This window comes from Triplophysa rosa, linkage group LG6 (assembly GCF_024868665.1).
Source record: "Triplophysa rosa linkage group LG6, Trosa_1v2, whole genome shotgun sequence".
Lineage (NCBI taxonomy): Eukaryota > Metazoa > Chordata > Actinopteri > Cypriniformes > Nemacheilidae > Triplophysa > Triplophysa rosa.
Window position 1 is genome coordinate 18,255,547 of NC_079895.1, and position 20,734 is coordinate 18,276,280.

The 20,734-nt window shown below is 36.7% G+C and overlaps 1 protein-coding gene across 1 annotated transcript in view; it reads right to left on the bottom strand.

Moving 5' to 3' along the window:
- itgav (integrin, alpha V) overlaps positions 1 to 18,659 on the bottom strand; it is a 53,975-nt gene extending 35,316 nt beyond the window's left edge. Inside the window, exons 1-18 of the mRNA XM_057335863.1 lie at positions 18,102 to 18,659; positions 17,523 to 17,659; positions 15,311 to 15,402; positions 14,366 to 14,480; positions 13,950 to 14,011; positions 12,897 to 12,942; positions 12,071 to 12,193; positions 11,823 to 11,867; positions 11,523 to 11,566; positions 11,370 to 11,426; positions 10,038 to 10,090; positions 9,215 to 9,420; positions 8,818 to 9,009; positions 8,635 to 8,680; positions 8,100 to 8,207; positions 7,304 to 7,359; positions 5,518 to 5,672; positions 4,229 to 4,366 (exon numbers count right to left, since the gene is read on the bottom strand). Of these exons, the coding sequence (XP_057191846.1) occupies positions 4,229 to 4,366; positions 5,518 to 5,672; positions 7,304 to 7,359; positions 8,100 to 8,207; positions 8,635 to 8,680; positions 8,818 to 9,009; positions 9,215 to 9,420; positions 10,038 to 10,090; positions 11,370 to 11,426; positions 11,523 to 11,566; positions 11,823 to 11,867; positions 12,071 to 12,193; positions 12,897 to 12,942; positions 13,950 to 14,011; positions 14,366 to 14,480; positions 15,311 to 15,402; positions 17,523 to 17,659; positions 18,102 to 18,268 (1,842 nt within the window). The 5' untranslated portion in view covers positions 18,269 to 18,659. The remainder of the gene's footprint in view (positions 1 to 4,228; positions 4,367 to 5,517; positions 5,673 to 7,303; positions 7,360 to 8,099; positions 8,208 to 8,634; positions 8,681 to 8,817; positions 9,010 to 9,214; positions 9,421 to 10,037; positions 10,091 to 11,369; positions 11,427 to 11,522; positions 11,567 to 11,822; positions 11,868 to 12,070; positions 12,194 to 12,896; positions 12,943 to 13,949; positions 14,012 to 14,365; positions 14,481 to 15,310; positions 15,403 to 17,522; positions 17,660 to 18,101) is intronic.
- Positions 18,660 to 20,734: the final 2,075 nt, after the last annotated feature.

The following is a 20,734-nucleotide window of genomic DNA, read 5'->3' on the forward strand; positions in this document are numbered from 1 at the left end:
TAGAAGCCATAACTCACCGGATTTGAAGTGCAATTCCAACTTACCAAGGTTGCTCGATGGATCGTAGTATACTCGCTTAAAAAGAGAAACAGTTAGCACACAAGACAAACAAGAGGCAAGATGATATTCCACAGTGTGAACAGAAAGCAAGCTAACACGCTATTGCTATGCTAACGGTGTTAAGTTAACTATCACTTTTGGTTTAGACTCTTCCAAGTAAATAACAGGAACAGGGATTATTGAGATATCAGGATAAATTAGCAACGACAATAATAATTAACGATAATAAAATACACTAATATTAGAGCGAAGTGGTAAGTGCACTGATACAAACAAGCTGCCGGCAGCGATGCAGGAAACAGGAAGCAGGAAAAGAAAATTTCAATTTGATACACACACACATGTTGGTATTGGTGGTTTACAGGGACATTCCATAGACGTAATGCATTTTATAGTGCACAAACTGTATATTCTATCCCATAACCCTAAGAATCATTCAAATGTTTCTGCACTTTTACATTTTTAATAAAAACATATTTCAATATGTTTATTTTACGTTTTGAATTACAAGGGCATCGGCATGTCCTCATAATGTAGGGGGTGTGTCCAAACACGTGAATACACACCGCATTGTAAGGACTAGGGCTGGGCGGAATGACAGAATATTCCGTTACCGCAGAATGAATTGTCAACTGTAAGATATTTTTCTATTCCGTGTATTCCGCGGAATGTAAATAAGTAGGCGTGGTTAACTCGGCGCTCTGCAAATCGGGCGTCATGATGAAAAAAACATGTGAATTAATTCACCGATAACAAATTAACAAATCAAACATTCTTTTGACCTTCTTTCAGTCTGTAGTTTCGTGATCCGCTCCAGTCCGGCGCGTTCTCTGTCACCCGCAGTGCTCGTGCAGTGGTGCAGTGATCTGCGCGTGCATAGAATAAAGCTCATTCTGAGGTATTTCAGAAGACAGGTCGCTTTGTAAAGCTGTTAATAGTTTTAATAAAGTTTAACTTTAGGCGAGCCAAGGCAAAACTTGCGTTGTTACGCGTGATGATGCTCGCCACGTGAGCGCTGCTACTGGGAGACGCGTGTGGAGCTATGGTCTATACCAGACAGACACTCGCAGTGCGAAGACAAGCGGTGATAAAGACCTACAGTACAGACCCCATGAACACCAGTTTATAACACCAGTCGTATACTGTGCTCTCATTGTTTGTGCATATATTCAAACTTCATTGTCATACTTGTTGGCTATCTTCCTACTGTATACATAATGATATAGCTAGAAGATAAATATAGATTAATAATAAATCTCATTATCAGAACTTACTTTGATATCTTTATTACATTTTCATAACTTTCCTACATTTTAACTATATGGTGAGCATTTAAATGAACTGTAATATATAAATAAAGGAAATCAAGCTAATACCTAATTTTTCTAAGATATAGAATTAAAATAGTAGATTGTTACCATGAAATATATTGTTACCGTAAAATAAAACGTTCATTCCGTGAAATAGATTTTTGGTCATTTCACCCACCCCTAGTAAGGACTGTGCGTCCTTGTAATGTAGGTCAAACCAGTGCACAGACACACACACACACACACACACACACACACACACACACACAGTGTATATCTGTGTCACACTCACAGGTATGTGATGTGTTAATGGGAGTGGGTGTGTTCATCATGTTTATCTGTAAGATCCGTGTGCTTTGGATGCCATTGTCAAGGTTGAGGTTAAAATGATGTCAGGGAAAAAGCCTCTCTGTCATGTCAAGAGTTGTGTTGTCAGTGTTCATGATGTTCATGACCTCTGAGCATGTGACTCGATGAATCCTGATAAAACTTCATTACGTCGTCTGCACAATGCTTGTGTGATTCTCAGCAAATTCTTTCTGCTGTATGACTTCACCACACAAACTTTTACATTTGCTTTCAGCTGAAAATGCAGACTGAATTGGCTGAAGGTTTGTCTTTTGGTCCATGATTCATTGCATTGAATGGCTGTAGTGATGTCGTTTCTGTGCTGTATTATTAAATGATAGAACCAAGCCTCATGATTGCCAGGCTGCAGAATTTGACACTTTCCTTGATATTCTATGACCTATGGCTCAGGTCTCTCTTGTTTTAATGTGTGCTTTAATTCCACCCACTTTATTTTCACATTTTGTAAAGTTTGAGGCATTCCTGATGACATGCCCACTGAACTTTAATACTAGAGTTTTGTTCAAATATCTGAGTAAATGATTTGAATGCTGTAGTGTTTGTGTTTTCATGCAGTTTATTTGTTGTGCCATGTATTTAACTAAAAGACAACTGACAGTATAACTTGATCCCAATGGTGTGTGTGATTGACAGAAGTGTTTGTTATGTATGTGATGTATTCTGTAGTGATGGTTTCATTTCCTCCGCTACACGTCACACACACACATTATAAGAGCAGGAGTGTGTTTATTACGGTGTGCAATCGTATGTAGGTCTGATCAAATGTGTATTCAGTTCAGACTGATGCTGAGTGTTTGTGTGAATGTTTAATAGAGCTCATATCACCGATCGATCGCTCGATATACTGCATAAACTCAACATTAATGGTCAGTCCTGATGTCAGACTCACGCTGTTTCCATCACGTGAAGAAGGTGTGATATCGTCTGGATGTGTTTTCTTCAGGTGGCATCACAGTCTCAGCTTTTACTTGAGTGGTTTAACTAAATTATTTGTTTCTTGCCCAGTTGAATGGAGTAAAAAAATGAGTTTGTAGGTAAAATGGCTAGGGCTGCAACAACTAATCAATAAAATCGATAATAATCGATAATTAGTTATTACACACGTGTCTCTCCGTGCTGCACGAGGTGCGCAGTTTTAAAGTCACACGTGTAGGGCTGCAACTAACGATTATTTTGATAATCGATTAGTTGGACGATTATTTTTTCGATTAATCTGATCAAATGTAATTACATCTTTTGCTTATAATAAGTAAATCAGATATGGGAAAAGTATACACAACTGAACTCATTAACCTTCTCCCAAAATGTTGTGAATTTTTGCTTATAGTCAATATGTCTCATGTACAGCTGCTTTGTAACAATGAAAATTGTAAAAGCGCTATATAAATAAAGTTGAGTTGAGTTGAGTTGTTATTCTTGTAGCTATGGCTATGCGCCATGTTATAACTGGTATAACATGGCGCTTACAAATGTTTGCGGCACAAGGTCGTCACAATCCCAGGGAAAATGCATGATGATAAAATGTATGACTTACATCTTTCATTATCTTTAATAATTAATGGTTCTTATATTAAGTTCTCCTCGGAAGGATATGAAGTATGTAAAGTCACATGTGTGCATGTATATTTTGAGTTTATCATCACTGAATAATCATCTGTATTTTCTACTGGGTAAACTGATAAGGCGTTAATTTCCTTGTGTCCTATGTACTGTAAAGGGAGCAGTGTTGGGTAGGTTACTCTGAAAAAGTAATTCATTACTAGTTACTAATTACACATTCAATATGGTAATTAGATTACTGTACAAAGTACTCTCTCCAAAAAGTATTTAATTACTTTTTACTAATTACTTTCTATATCCTACATCAACCTTGATTAGAAGTGATTCAAGGATAGACATAAAATGACTCTTTTAATTCATTTAAATAAATAATATTAAACTAAACTACATAAAATATTCTTATTAACTGACCAAAGTATTTACAAATGTGAGAAGTATACATTAAAGCATATGTTTTAAAGTTAGACTTATCATTTTGATGTCATTTCCACTATTGTATATATTACACAGTATTTAGCTCAATTACACCAGAAGTAATTGTAATTAAATTACAGAAAAAATAAGAGTAATCCCTCACTTTACTTTTTCAGTAGAAAAGTAATTAAATTACAGTAACTAATTACTTGGTAACTAGTTACACCAGACACTGAAAGGGAGTGTTTTGAGATTGTGTACTTTGGGACGTCTCTGACTCATAGAAAGCTGCAAGATTTCTTCAATGCGAACTTGCACAATAAATGCTTTGCATTACCACACTGTGTGGAAAGATGACTTAAAGAAAGATAAAAGTTAATCATGACAAGAGGCAGATCTTTCTGGCATATATGATAGATGCAACTGCCCCACAACAACACCGTCCATCAAGCGACCACAGATCCCGTCTGCTCACATAAAAACCACCCCTGGCCTAGCGAGGAAAACCCTTGTACCTGCTTTGTGATATTTGTAGGAGTGGACTGGTCAAGGATGGGCAACAGGCCGGTCTTATCTGCTGCTGTTTTGTAATCCAAGCTGTATTCCATAAAGACGGCGATGGGTGTGATCTTATCCCTAAATTCTGAGTCATCCTGTAAAAGTGAGAGAGAGAGCCAAAAGAGGAGAGAGAGAGAAACAGGGCCTCTATGTCAAATGAGCTCAAGACTGGGGAATTTCAGTGCAGCTTACACGCTCTACAATATGGTCTTTTATGTCCAGCAAAAGACAGCTTTGCCTTTTTCCAGGTCAAATCCTTCTTTAGCTCTGTAACACATTGTTCTTTTTTTGAAAACAACAAAAAAACAGCATGTTCCAGTGCCAAACATCTGGGCTATCAGCCAACACGGCTCAAAAACACAGCACTAAAGCGTGTTTTATGACAAAGGAATCAGCACTTGTTTAGCTAGCCAAGTACAGTGAAACAACACGAAACCTGAAAAGAGCTACATGATTTCACAAAGCAATACTGCCATAAAAAGCAGAGGTGAATGTATACATCCTTTAAAGGGTCATGCATTCTGACTTCTTTACAATGTTAAACGTGCTGTCTTCTCATGCTTAACATGGTCAACTTGTCAAAAAACGAGTTGGGCGTATTACGTAGTATTTCTGTGCTCGATACACTCCCCCAGCGATCGTACAGGTTTCGGAAAGTTTTTTTTCGAACATATAAAACTGTTTCGTAACAATTTTTCTTAGTCCCTTATTGGAAAATTCTCCCGGAAAAGCATGCAGCAGCAAGGAGAGCAGAAGGAGCATGCAAAGACGTCACTTTCACTTGTGTGCAGGAGAGAGAGAGAGAGCATACATTCGTGAAGTTCAGGTGTTTGTTTGTTCACTGCATTTGGGTGATGAATGTTATATAAACAGTGGAAATAACGCTGGATTTGGAGATCGTTTAAAACTGATATATGGAGCTGTCCCGGCACTAAAAGATGCCGGACATGAACCGCATGGGGTGAGTGAAACTGATGTCTGTGTTTTGTTGGCAATGGGTGCGCACGTGCTTTAGTTCAGCCTACCTCTCCCCCCGCACGCGCCATATGCTTTCAGAAATAATCGTACAGCTGTATCTATCTTTCATAAATGTGATCAAACTAAATACTCTTGTAAGATATGAAGTATGCAATACTACTCTATAGGCACTCAAGATTAATATGAGATTGGCAGAAACCGCGTGTGTAAGGGCCGCTTTAATGAAGGTGTTTTTGAAACAAATTAATGTATAAATTGATGCTCTCACTATTAAATAGGCCTGAAGTTCTTCACAGGCCGGTCCCTCGTTGTTGGAGACAGTCATGTTCTTTGAATAAGAAGACATCTTGTTGTGGAGGAACAGCACACGTTTGATAGCTCCCTTGTGTTTGAGGCGGTCCAGGGTCAGATCAACCTGAAATCCTGTGAACAAAAGTTTCTTCCAGGTCAATAAGCTTAGTTCCCCAATTAAAGTTGTAATAGAATTAGAGATAAGCACAAATAGAGATGGTTTTTTTGTGTGAAGAGAGACAATTCAAAAAGAAAACAAGTAAGAGAAATATCTGCTCAAACAAATTTAATCCATCAAATGATGCTTTTATTTACAGAGCATTAAGTACACTTCTACAAGTTCAGTTTGCCTTTTCTAGGGTTAAGTGTCTTCCTCACACGTTTGGGGTTTGAACCTAAAATGTTTTAGTTAATACCACAGATCTTTTATCAAAACACGTACTCACTTTTGTGTAAATACCACTAAGTTTTTTCCATTTCACGTCCTAACAAGGTGTTTACATAGAATACTTAAAGATACAGCAGCAAATATATACAGTATATATTCTAGGGGTCTAGAAAAAAATGGAAGAAAACTGAAAAAGAAAAAGTGCCAAGAAAAAATAAAAAACAAATTATTACTAATTTGGATTAAATCAAATTGATTAAAGTAGTTGCCCCTATGACTTCCTTCCTTCCGCAGAACACAAAATAAGATATTTTGAAGAATGTTGTTAACAGCCCCCCATTCACTTGCATTGGTAACAATAGAAGAGAATGGGGGGCTGTGCTGTACTGTTTTTCAAAATATCTTCTTTTGTGTCCTGCAGAATAAAGAAAGTCATACAGGTTTGAAATGACAAGAGGGTGTGTAAATGATGACAGAATTTTCATTTTGAAGGTGAACTACTCCTTTAACATAAGTGGGACAAAATAAACGGATTAAACATAATATGACTCATGTAACAACTGCTTCCCTTAAAGTCCCTGTGAACCAGAAGTTGCGATCGTTTTTACTTCTGTATTTTGATGCATTTCTGAGTAAAATGGAATTTTGAATGAGAAAAATTGTGAACGTGGCTTGCTTTTTTCACTGTGATTTGATTGCATGTATAAAAACAGCTGTTGCATTGATGTTAGTAGTCACTAGAGGGCAAAAGTGCATTTTCAGATTTTAACTGAAGATTATAAGGGCATATGAATTTTTAAAAGAGAATGACCCACATTGATAAGCTATTTATTTACATTAAACACTGTAATATTTCATGACAAATCAGGAATTGTAATTTTTAATTTCATTGGGACATTTTAAATAAATTACAACATCGTTTACACGCTCACTGTGCACTTTTCAACTGTGAGTATCTGATCTATTGAAGATAGGCTTTGCACACATCCGTATCGTAACCTTTGCAAAATGGTAGCTATTAGCTCAACTAGACCATAGACCAACTTCAAAGCTCAGAGAAAACTAATGAATTGGCATCATGATCTGTGATCTGTGGGTCTGGTAGCCATTACACCCCAGACTGTGAGATTTCTGTGAAGACTTTGTAAAAGCCGGACGTTGGACTTTTAACGGCCGTGCATCGTACGTCCGGCTCCCAACACATTGAGGGACGACACATTGAGCTCTGGTTTCCCCCTACAGCGGTACTCATAACACACACCGCAACAGCAGGGCTCCATTTACAACCTCATGTGCTCTTTAAACTTACAATAACATCTTATGCCCCAAATATACAGTAACACATCTGCATATATGTATAGAAGCGAGTACTTACGAAGCGAGGATGGGGCTCCCTTGCCACTTGCCTTCAAACAGTACTTTACAGTGAAGCTAAGAATAAAATAGTAAATGAACAGTATATGGTCAATGCATGAAAGTCCATGTTACTGACAATAATAAGCATTATAGATGGATGATACCGTTTTGATTTAAAATTAAGCGAATAATCAAATTATCAATCATTTAAATTGTTTAGTTTGTTCTTACCTTTAATTATTTTGACCATTAAAGCAAATTTTGAGAATCATATTTAAATCATATTTAAAAATCAATACCCAAAAAACATACTCTTCTTTGCATCGCCTTCTTTGCATCGCCCTCAACGCTTGTTTGCTTGCTTACTCTCTCTCCTCTCCTCCCCCCTAATTGCTGACTGGCTACGAGAGTGTTATGGTGTTTTGTAGATCGGTCTAATCCAGTTTTTCTTCCATTTACACAAACAGAACAGATGAATCAATAAGGGCATTTATATAGCGCTTTATTGTGTATTGCTGTACACCCAAAGCGCTTTACAATCATATAAGGGGGGTCTCTCATCAACCACCATCAGTGGTCTAACCCTAACAGATGTCTGACCAAATAATTACACAACTGTTTAGGTGTTGATTTCAATTTTTAACTTTAATAAAAAAAAGTTTTTTTTTTAATTTAATGTAGAACTTTTCAGATTTAATCAAAGCCACGCACCGCGAAAAACATCCCGGTGATTTTTAACTAAATAGTTTGTTTTAGATTTTACATGAATTGTCAAACAATTAAATTCTTTGATGAAAAATAGAAGGATCACTCACCAGGACACTGTTGTGGTTGTTTCAGGCAAATTGCAGCTCTTGTCTTCAGGGTTCAGGATCTGTGGGCTTATATCTAGCGTGGTGTTCACACTGATGACTGGACGAGCCCTAGACACAGAAAAACATTCCACCATTTTAGACATTTCAGATGAGAAGCCATACATTTCCTCATATAATGGAAAAATCTCACAGACAGGCCAATAGAGTCTGGATGGAGTGAATTATTCAAATTCAAACCAGACACCTTCAATTTTTTATTCTATTCTATTTTTATGTTCCCTTGCACCATAAAACGTTTATGTAAGTTGTCAATCAATGCTTGGTGGTCTTCCACAAACATATATAGGCAGAAATAAATCTTCCACCATGTTTTGTTCTTTTAATACCTGCAGTAATTGCTTTCACTACCTCCGCATACAGCAAATTAAATGCTGCTGAATTAAATTAGAGAACTTTTAATGGAATATCCGGCCTTGATCATAAAAGTCTATCAAATGCAGGTGTGGCTTCAAAGCGAGGCATAAGCATACTGTACCTGTATAGAACAGCTTTGTCAGCCCCAAACACGCCAACAACAAGGTCTAAAAGAAGAGAGAGAAAGAATAAAAGAGAGGCATAGAGGCAGCAGAAGGATCAGCTTTGAACTACTGACAAAATACAACTTTTCGTTTTGTAAATATCAGCAAACGTGTGCGGGATTCAAGTGTTGAAATCTAACCTGGGTATCCGTTCTGATCCACATCAGTGCCTCCGTGCATGGCGTAACCAAAGCTAGAAGGCATGGAGGCCGACGCCCACGTCCCCTCCAGAACTTGAGAGGCCACAGGATTGGGCCCTGTGGGACGCCCGTTATGAATGTATACCAGACCGCGGTTGAACTGCCCTCCATAGGGGGCTGCAATTGCCACATCTTAGAAGAAGAGAGGGATGGTTATTTAGTAACAACATGGGTAGAGTTTTGGTTATTTCTGTAGCTCCTGAGTCATGGTTACTGTTTTGTATATACAGTACGTTAATGTCTGTCTGTGTTGCAAGCCAGTGTGAGAACGTATTGCCTTTCTCACACAAACGCACAAATACACCCTAGAATAAAGTGAGACAGGTTAAAATAGTACCATTATATCCATCCATGTTGAGGTCTCCTAGACTGCAGATGGAGCTTCCATATCGAGCATAGATATCAGAGCCAGTGAGTTTGATGACAGTGCTGAAGGTAAAGCCACCTTTGCCCAGGTAGACATACACTTGACCCACTTCCCTTAATTTCCCATCTGAGCCACGGTCCATGAACAAAGGAGCTCCCACCAATAAATCCATCTTCCTGTGGAGGGGAGTAAATGTTTACAGCATGTGTTGTTTTTAGATGCTAGTGTAATAACCAAGCAGTTTAAATAACAATACTTTCTTAGTCAACTAGCTTAAGTGGAATACAAGCTAGGTTTTGCTGGTGAACAGCTATACCATTAAACCACAGTAACCATGCTGGTCTGAGCAGTTCTTGTCAACAGAGTACTGTTGAATAAATGTAAAACATTTGAAAGTGATACTGACAACTACAAAGTTCTGAGAAACATAAATCGGATGAAATCTAATTTCTCAGGTCATAAAAAGAAGTCCCATTCTAAACACAAAAATGGTCAACAAGTTCAGGCAGCACACAAGTTCAGGAGAAAATGATGTAGAGAACCTTATCTTCACTGTTGCACAATCCCTGGTCTCATTTTTTGCAAGCTTTTTTTAAAATACTGCCACTGAGAACTCTCAAAACATTGCATAAATTTAGAGTAAGGTTACTTGCCTCGAATGAAACATGGAATTCAAGCACATACATTTAATTTTAAATAGATTTGTGTCTGAGGAACAGAATATGATATCTGTAGCAAACATCAACCTCCCTTTAGTGAATAAAAAATGATAAGAGTGTGCAGCATTACTTACCTATCATTATTAATGTCAACAGCTGCTACAGAATGACCAAAGTAAGCGGCCATCTTAAATGGAAAGAGAAAGAGAATTTAGATATGACTAGACTGGCACGTTACTATAAAGAACTATACATTGTGATGCTTATATTAGTTGAGTTCCTTAACCTGTGTATATACATATACACACATATACAAGTCTTAAAGGAAAGTGATGAAAACATGAAAAATAAGTAAAATATCAAGACAACTGTAGGAAAGAGAAAAAATGCGAAGTGCTATAAGACATACTGTATATACCACATATAGCTTACACAATCATGTACATAAATTGTCACGTAAATTTTTATCACCTATCAGTCATACTTTTTGTGCATTCTTTATTTAATGTAAGTACCCTTTAAAACAATGACAAACTCATCATATAATGATGGTATTAGAATGACTTCAAAAAACAGCAGCCTGTTATTACTGAATAAACACTCTGACACTAGCAGGTTTAAGGACAGACCACAATGATGAGAGCAGCTACTGAGAACTCCTTAAATATGCTAACTGAGATTACGTACAAAAAACAAGCACATAAGTTTAACTGCATGTACCTTCTTAGTCGTGTTCTTAATGTGCAAGAGTAATGTGCAGTCTATCAACACACATTAAGGCTAATATATTAAATCTATATTGTCCTAGCTGTTCTGTTTTTATAAAAAAAAACACTCAGACTATAAAACTACAATATTATTATATATTATTGAAGTGTTGAAGTCAAAATAAAAAGTATACTGTTGGAAATTAAAAAATATATATGTTTCAAATAGTGGCTAAATTGGACAACAATCATTTTAATAGTAAAGGATAAAAACAATATGTTGTAATAATGTGCATCCCATGTTGTGAGTTTTGGATGCTTCCCTGGGGTGCCTCTTAAATCTGGATTTATGAGCTTGAAGTCATAAATCTCTGTTGAAGCTTGTGTCGAATCCAGCTTGATTACCTATTGATGAATCAGCACTGTGAATGAATCAGCTAACACACAATCTGCTAAAACCCAGCACTATTCACCCCCCCTCTCTCTCTCTCTTTCATTCCACACCCTTATGTGACCACGACACTGCTGTCAATAGTTTCCAGATGTGGCAGTGGATTTAGGACATGAACCTTCCGCTTGTAAACAGACGTTGAAAAGAACTGGGCCATGACCACAACATCACAGGGCAGCATAGAATGAAGATGTCATGTGACCTGCAGGCTGCCCATACACAAGCCTACTCATGCGTGCTTTAACCACACCTCATGATACACATTGCTCAACATCCAAGAACTACCTCAAGAGTTTTGTAACGCTTGCCTGTGTGCCTGTGAAATTATACATAGACTCCATGTTCCTCGCGTTGAAGATGTTGACCTAGCAAGACAAACACAGATTCATGCTGGCGATTTGCAAAAGGATTGCATTATTTTTACATGTTCACTTCATTACCAATAATAGTATTAAACTTACATATCCGAGAGCCTTCTCCCCTCTAGGAACTCCTGTGACATAATCTAAAGAGGCAGAAAGAATGAAAATGAAAAAAACAATGTCTTCATTGACCAGCAAAGCTTAGTACAAGTATAGAACAGTTAAGCAAATCCCATAATGCACTGCTTCAGTTTGACTAAGCAATCGCACATACAATCAATGTCATCCTAAATCCTGTTTAAAATAAAACGAAGAATGACTAAATGTTCTTAAACATACAAATGAAAAACATGATTTTAAGATCAGGCTGCCGATCTATCAAAAAAATACAAATCTTACCATCCTCACCATCCTCATTAAAATCGCCAACAGTCACAGAGTAACCTATAACATAATCATCATACTTCATAAATATATAATAATGGTGAGCACAATAAATTTTTATAAACGCGTTATAAACTAAAATCAAGAAAACATTAATTTAATGTTACCCTACACTATATTAGGTTCTACATTTAATTCTCGGGTAACAGAAGCGCAAGACATAATTACAAGTTTCAGGAGACAACGAAAACAAACAGACTCACCCAAATAACTATCATCATACTGAGACCCAGCTGACTTTGTTGATAACTGGTTACCGTATGGAGTAAAAAACTCCTTATTGTATCTGCTGATGACCTCTGTGATGTCATCTGAGATCAGCTGACCTGAATAGAACAAAAGAGTCATTGAACCAAAAACCAAATCCAAGCCTTGCTTTTTAAAAGAGGCAAATCTTTAACAAATTATGTTTTTAACATATCTTTTACTATGGTAAGTTAGTACCTATCTATTCCACCATCACATACTGCCATTCTCCTTTGTGAAAGCATTTTGCCCTCAGCAGGGTGTATAATTATTACACCCGCACTCAGCAGAAAAACAAAACACAGTAAAAAGAACCAGCTATTAAGAAGGCTTTTAAAATCAACTTTAAAAACGAGCACTGCGGGTCACGAAATCGAGATGTGTTATAAATGAAACTCTTTTCCTGGGCACAGTTCCTAGCATGACACCGCCCAATATGAGGTCATAACATAAGTGCCACTCAGTAAACAACTATTCCAACAGCTTAAAGTATCACTTCAATGAAACCACAGGCTCATCTCTGGTGCAGCAGATAGCTTATGATTCTGCATTACTTATTGACATAAAACACCAGTTTCCTCTGGGTTTTTCTGAAAGGTGGAGCCTGATACATTGTCAACTTACAGAGATGTTGTAGAAGCTAATGTTGTGCAAACATCTTTAAGCAACACACAGCAGAAACTCTGCCGCAAAATGTCTTGACAGAGCACAGTTTCCTCCCTGTTTGCCATAATGCCTTTCAGTTTCGAATCCATGGGAGCATAATAAAATAAAACACTTTACCTTGCCAATAAAAACTTCCTGGACCTCCAATAACCACCCGATTCTTCTAAAGAAAACAGAAAAACATGTTTTAGTAAGTAAGTTTGAAAAACTGTTATTTTCATTTTTGCCTTTATTTAGCATTTATGCATGTATTGTGGGTGGTTCTGTGACTCAGTGGTTAGACCATTGCACACATACTGATAAAATGTATGGCCTGAATGAACTAAGTCGCTTTGGATAAAAGCTGTTGAATTTGAACAGAAACAATTTTTTGATCTTAAAACATAGTATTGTGTCATTTCATTAAGTTTTTGAATATGAACTTGCTTTCTTTGCAGCATTTAATCCCTGCAAACATTGCATCTTTTTTGTTATTTGACCAGTTTGTCCAACTTCAAAATAAACAATATATTTTCCTTTTGAATTTGGGAGAAATGTTGTCACAGAACGAAACAAAAATGATCATTTTACTTAAACATGTACCTAGAAACAGTAAATTCAGAAAAACTGAAAATAATCTTGGAGTGGTCTCTTTTTTTCAGTGAGTTCAAAAGGAGTTTGTGACATTATTGCAGACTTTTGATAAAAATTATATTATTAGCACAAAAGTATGAGCATTTGTTTTGTCCTTGTTATTCCAGCAACAAACTGTCTGCTACATAAAAGCAAGGTCATAAATGTCACAAATCTGCTCATTTTATACATTTTTGCAAATTCCAGAGAAAGGTTGGCTACTTTAAAAATGCTAAAATTAAATATTTGATTTATTTCGGATTTCTTATTAACAACAAAATTTGTGTTATACATTTTATATATATGTGTGTGTTCCTATGTACACATGCTTGATACATTTGTGTTATGCCAAAGTTTTAGGAAAATGGGGGGGGGGGTATGAATTAAGAATGAATAAATGACCCTATACCTTTAAATGGTGTAGTTTAAGTGAATCATAAATGCCTATGTGGCATTAGGATTATATTAAATTAGAATGAACCTCAAAGCAGCCTCATTTGAACCCACTGTGTGTGTATGACACATGAAGTTAAGAATTCTATGCAACACAAACGATACCTTCACAAAGTCAGCACTGAAACCTGCTTGACAAAATCCTTGTCCCTCTGGTGAGTTTGAGCCTGACAGATAAAAAAATACAAGCCTGACTCAAAAAATAGTCATTCATATATTCAAGACGAGCAGAAAATAGCTTTGATGAATTCTCAATGGGACAGAAATCAGAAACAGGAAGGCTACTTTCAGACACAGGAACTTTCATAACCATATGACATGTGGCACATCGTCTGCCGAGTATCCATTAACTCACACCTATTTTAAAACCTATTTTAAAACCATGTTTGCTCAGGACAACGAGAGATGGAGAGAACATGACTAGTCTATAAATCACAGTTATGCCATTACTGACAAAGGCTAGAAAGTATGACCCAATAAGGGCATGAGGTGCAAGCAAAGCACTGTGATCATCTACATACTGGAGCGGCAGGGTGAATACTCCACAATGTTGTTGCCTTTCTTCAGGTAACATGTCCCAACTGGCTCTCTCTCTGAGAATCCATATGTAGTCCACTGGTAGAGAGGAGCACATGCCTGAGCAGAGAAAAAAACACACATAGATCAGTAAACCACACCTAGAGACCAGTAAACCATTTCATCTATATAGCGAATGTGCTAATAAGACCTGAAAACCAGTTGTTTATTAAAGGAATAGTTCACCTTCAAAATGAAAATCCTGTCATTATTTATGTTCCTCTTGTCATTTCAAACCCGTATGACTTTTTTTCTTCTGCAGAACACAAAAGAAGATATTTTGAAAAATGTTGGTAACCAAAAACCGTTGGCCCCCATTGACTTATAATATATAATATAATAATATAATATATGGGCACAAAACCAATGCAAGTCGATGGGGACCAACGGTTTTCTGTTAACAATATTTTTCAAAATATCTTCTTTTGTGTTCTGCAGAAGAAAGAAAGTCATACGGGTTTGAAATGACAAGAGGGCATAAATAATGACAGGATTTTCATTTTGAAGGTGAACTATTCCTTTAATAGGTATGCTGGAAATGCTTGCTAATAATCTGTTGACACCCCTTACGTATGCATGTTATCATGTACGTATGTGTGTTTTATGCTTACAAACATAAACTTGTTATTCTTTGATATTTTTGTTGTAAATATGTCGAGAAGGCATCATTCAGTTCTCTTGGATGTAGCATGGGTTGAGAACATTTGTTTTTCCATTTGTGTAGACATTTATAATAAACTAGTCATTAGGATTAGCAATTTTCAGCTAGTGCAAAACGTGTTATTAAGCTAGCTAATATGTTGACAGGGTCAGTAAAGTGAATTACAAACATAAAATTATCATTTAGTCCTGTAGATTCATATTTGAATACGCCCCCTAGACATACTGACCAGTATATGGTCACCAGAGGAACGCACTGTTGCTCCAAACCACTGATTCGATTTGAACTCCATTTGTTGTCCAGTGGACCCTTTCCTGTCATCTGTGATATGAAAGATTAAAAAAAGGAAGAAGGACAGAAAGAGGGAGGAGATGGAAATTATCATTCCCTTTCACCATAACCACTAAAAATCATGCAAAATGATGAATCAAACATTCATGAATCAAATATCAAGCTGAGTTGACATGCTGACAGGCATCACATCTCATTGTCTTTATAACCAAACCATATGAAGTTCAATCCCAGGTCATGAAGACCAACAGCTGAAGCTATTCATGGCATGTCAGAAATCACACAATAGCTTTTCAGTCTTGCTGTTAACAACCACAATGGACTTATTGGACAATATTGCTGTAAAGGCAAGGGTTAGTCAGCGGTGAAGTATTTGGGGATGGTTAAATGACACCTCTGAACCGTTGATCAAAAGTTCCATCTTAATTTGACTATGACTTGAATGCTCTAATTCTGAGAATATTCATCTTTTTATCAATAAAGTGAATAAGCCAGCGATTGGATAATTCAGACATCATTCAAACAAATGCGAAATCACTAAAACCAGATTACAAAACGTGTACTTCCAACAATTTCTGAGGATGAGTATTATCAGTCCTGACACAATCCCTGTGTGTATGTCGTGTCTACACGCAAAGATGTGTGCTGACCTGTTCACGGCTCAACACTACATCCACACACAAACACACTTAGTCAAGATCTTTCCCCGAGCACTGGTTTATCTCAGCTATGGTTTCAACTTTAGAAAGCACCAGCTGTTCGTTTGTCTATGCTACTGAGCTGGAAATTCCCTGTGTGTTTCATGGTCAACAGTCACACAGACGGTCAACAACACCCAGGCTTTACTAGAATTAAGCACTTATTGACAAACAAGCTGTTAGAGTTGTTAAAAGTACAGACACCCAACACGAATGCCGTTCCATACACAATGTTTTCCATCTCATACTTTCGACATTTTGCTTTAATCTAGGCTGAGTGTACTCATCCAACAGTCAGTGGGTCAGCCAGCATTGTCGTACAGCCGCATATTTAACAGTAAAACATGTCAGGACACAGTATGCGTTGGTATTACTGAGAAAAGAATGTTAAGCTTCTTTTATGAAACAGGAATTATTAAGTAATAAATACAGTATACATAATGTTCTATTACAGTAAGTGGCAAAGAAAAAACGGAACAAGTAAAATCTTAAGCATCTTGAAAGTCAATGGAAGATACTACACTTAGAAAATCAAAAAAATGTGTTATTGGTGTTTATAAAGTATACTAAAGCAATAAGCCCCAAGAACCTTGCCACTTACTGTAATAGAGCAGTGTTTATGTTTATGTTTATATTTACTTATTCAGTTTTTTATCAACCTAATGCAATAACAGTCATACATTTTTATGTGTGTCTAAATACATTTTAGTGCTGCTACATGGTTCTATTTCAATAGATTTTCTGAAATGTGAACAAACAGAGAAAAATAGTTCAGTAAAAATAGTATTGGTGACAAACTCTTAAGTATTATCCTAATAATAATCCTAGTGAACGTTTTATTGTTTGTCCGGTGGTGCTCTTGAAGCAATCCAGCTTGGCTTGCAGTGTAAATTAGGCCAGACCAGTCTATAACTGCCGCTGAATGCCAATGAGATCTGGCACAAACAACTGCCACATACATCTACCTCAATGCAACGGAAGGCTAAACAAAGTCCTGCTATTGAGAAGACTGTTTGTGCTTGTTAAAACATAAATCCAATTTGTACCGATTTTTCTTCAGAGGAAAATTATTTAATAAATATAAAAAAAGAATCCAATCTAGTTAGCAGACTAACACAAGAATATGGTTATAATAAAGAGACCACCTTGTCTATTCACACTCATTTGTGACCGGAGTCATTGCAGGCCATTGGCAAGCATGTGAATTCAAAAGAACAATTTGTAACAATCACACAGTCCTAAATGAGCCTTGACATGATCCCAAGTCCCTGCCCTTTTATCTTCCCTCCACCTATTGAAAATATTTGGAGCAAAGCTGATACATGACCTGATAAATAATCAAAAAGGATTTTCCACCAAGTAATGTGAATTTACACACATAATACCTACATAATAGCATAGCAGAGCACAGAGTACGCTATGATGACTGAAAAAAACAGTGTCACGGCTTACCAGTGCTGTCAAACTCAATCTGTGTGCATGTACCACTTTTGTGCCAAGGACAACTGAAGACAGCACCCCTCTCAGTTACAGAAGAAGGGGTTTGATCTGAGGTATTTGCCCTGGGAGCGCCCACCAGAATGTTTAATCTGTAATCACATGGTAGATAAATTAAAAGGAAAGTAATGTAATGCTATTACATTTGATGTAAGATTGAAATGATATTGTATTAAATTATATTATCTATGCATGCATATTTTATAATATAATATATTAGCATTAGCAATAATGTAAAATACTAATATTATAAAATGTAAAATATTGTATAATGCTTTAAAGTAATTGCATTTTATTTTAAAGGTAACTACTAAGTATTATTTTACCAGTAAAAGTATTACTTATTTACAAACAATTAACCATCTCCTAATTGTTCTTACTCTTTTGCAACATTGTTTATGAATGTCTGAGAGTTCAATGAACTGTCATCGCATATCAATCCAGTGTGTAAATCAAATCTTTGGGCATTAAAAATGAGGAAAAAATCTTATAATGCCCAAAACTCCAGAACAGATCAACAATTCATCTACTCACTGTTTGTTATCAGGATTGAAGAAAGCCACAGAAAATCCAAAATAACTTCCCGGAGGTCCTGAGAAAACCGAGGTTTTGCTAATGTCCAAATTAAAAGAAACTGCGTGTTTAAAGCAGAAGAGAGCCAACAGAGGCCAAAGCCAACAGCAGATGAGATGTTTGCCCATGTCAGGCGTCTAGAGAGTCAAGATAAAGTAGCAGGAGATCGGGCTGTGTGTGTGGGTGGGTGGATGGATGTCTGGATCAGGAGCACAGATGATCGGCACTGACTCCACACTCCATAATAAAACCAGATGAGTTTAAATCCCCGCAACACGCTAAGAGTTAACCGGAAATGTGCATTACATTATTGCAGGCAGACGATCCAAATAAAGGCTTTCGGTTTCCAGTCGGTCCGGGAAAATGGAAGCAAACGTCTGAAGTAGGACACGGGACTCTGATGGAGAGCAGCGATATGTCCCGCAGTACAGGAAGTGAAAAAAAACAACCCACTGAAACGTCACCCTGGACTTCCGCAACTTTTATCGGTGGGTATCTTCTACTTGTTTAAATGTCTGGATTTTTCAAGGTCTCATAAAAAAGGCAGACCTCTTTGTGTTTCCAGGGAACAAGAATTAACTGTATGAATGCTGTGCTCAGTATTAAAGGAGTGAATCAGCGCGCCACCATGTGTTGATAAAGGCATATCACTTTTAAACTTTTTAAAATCTTTCTCTTTGGCTAGATTCCAATGTTTTAAAGCATAGGGTTATTTTTTATTAAGTTTTCTTTAATTCAATAAACGACGTATGTATCATTTCACAAAAACCTATTTTTATCAGGAGTCCTTCAGCCAGATCTCTATGGTAACGTTAAACACAAATTGCAATTCTGAGTCTGAGGACATTTATTATGGTCAGCGAATCATGGCTTTGAACACAGTGGTTAAGTATGCCTACAAGAATGCGCTCTGTAAATCCCCCAGGGTCCCTCACTGAGGTGAGACAGACATGCATTGGCATGAAACACCAGATAATTGTTATGTTTGGCATGTTTTTGAGAAAATTCGGATTTAGATAAAAAAAATGATTCCGTGTAATATGCTATATTGTGTGTAATGGGCTTGTATTTCCTGAGGAAATAAATTACACTGGCTGGAAATAGGAACAGAAACAACGATCACACCCTGGGGAACAAAGTCACTTTTGTTTTAAAGCTGTCGGTTGTTGGTGTAGTCAAGAGGGGCTTTTGGGACCATGTGATATAGTGTGGCAAAATAATTGTTTGCTTGGTGGACATCTAACAAATACAGGAATACAAAATATTTCAATAGACCTCTACTTTGAACCATTTTGTCATTTTCCAATAATATATTGTAATATTTTGTGCTGACAAGAAAATGAATTTCTCAGCTTTTTAATAAAACATTTCTCTATATATTTTCTGTGAAAATAACATTACTGTGATTTATTTGTAGGGCGAATGCACCTTCAAAAGCATAAAAGTGTTTTTAACATGAAAGAGTCTTTCCAGTTTTGTTCGTGGACTTTAACAGGATTAAGATACAGTATATCTTTACAATATCTTCAAGTTGTTATATTCACAATGTTGAAAACAATTTGTTTTAACAAAATAATTCATTTTGTTAGAATACCATTGCATTTTTTTTCTTTGTTATGATATCTGGAGGTTGGTCTTTGTATGCTTCTGGTCACTGACAACTTACACTGGCTCAGTACCAAACCATGTGACTGAAAAATAATGTTGCTTTTGGAATACTTCTATCTAAAAAATGTGTTTATTACAGAGCTTATTTTATTAGTATATATATATATATATATATATATACTGTATTCTGTTAAGAGTCCTGGCATGCATTATTTACATTTACATTGTCAAGCAGACGCTTTTATCCAAAGCGACTTACAGAGAGTTCATACAGGAGCAATAATACAATAGGTGCTAATACCAAGTTACTAGTTTCCACAAAAGCCAGAACAATACCTGTTGAGAGAAAGAGGGTTAGTTTTTTTTCATTTGCCTGTCAAGTATTCACAGAAGAGATGGGTTTTAAGTAGTTTTTTGAATGTTGTGAGAGATGTGGTTGACCGGACTGAGTTAGGAAGAATGTTCCAGCAGGAAGGAGTTTTGAAGGAGAATGAGTGGGAAAGCGATTTACTGCCCTTTTGAGAAGGCAGTGCAAGACGCCGCTCGTTTGCTGAACGCAGGGTTCTTGATGGGGTGTAGGAGTGTGTGAAAGTATGCCAGTGCAGATCCAGTGATAGTCTTGTAGGCAAACCTGTATAAATTTCTTTGTTCTGCTGAACACCAAGGAAGATATTTGGATTAATGTCAGTAACCAAACAAATCTCTTCCCCCACTTACTGCCATAGTAGGAAAAATAAATACTATGGGAGTCAATGGGGGATGAGATCTGTTTGATTACTGATACTCTTCCAAATATCTTTGTGTTTAGCAGAACAAAGATATTTTTACAGGTTTAGAACAATCTGGTGAGACAGTTTCATTTTTGGGTGAAGTATCCCTTTAAATATGCCCACCTCAAACGTTCTGTATCAATACGAAATATGTACATTACATTTGTCAAGCAAACACTTGGGTATTTACTCAACCTACGCCTTGGTAAAATACAG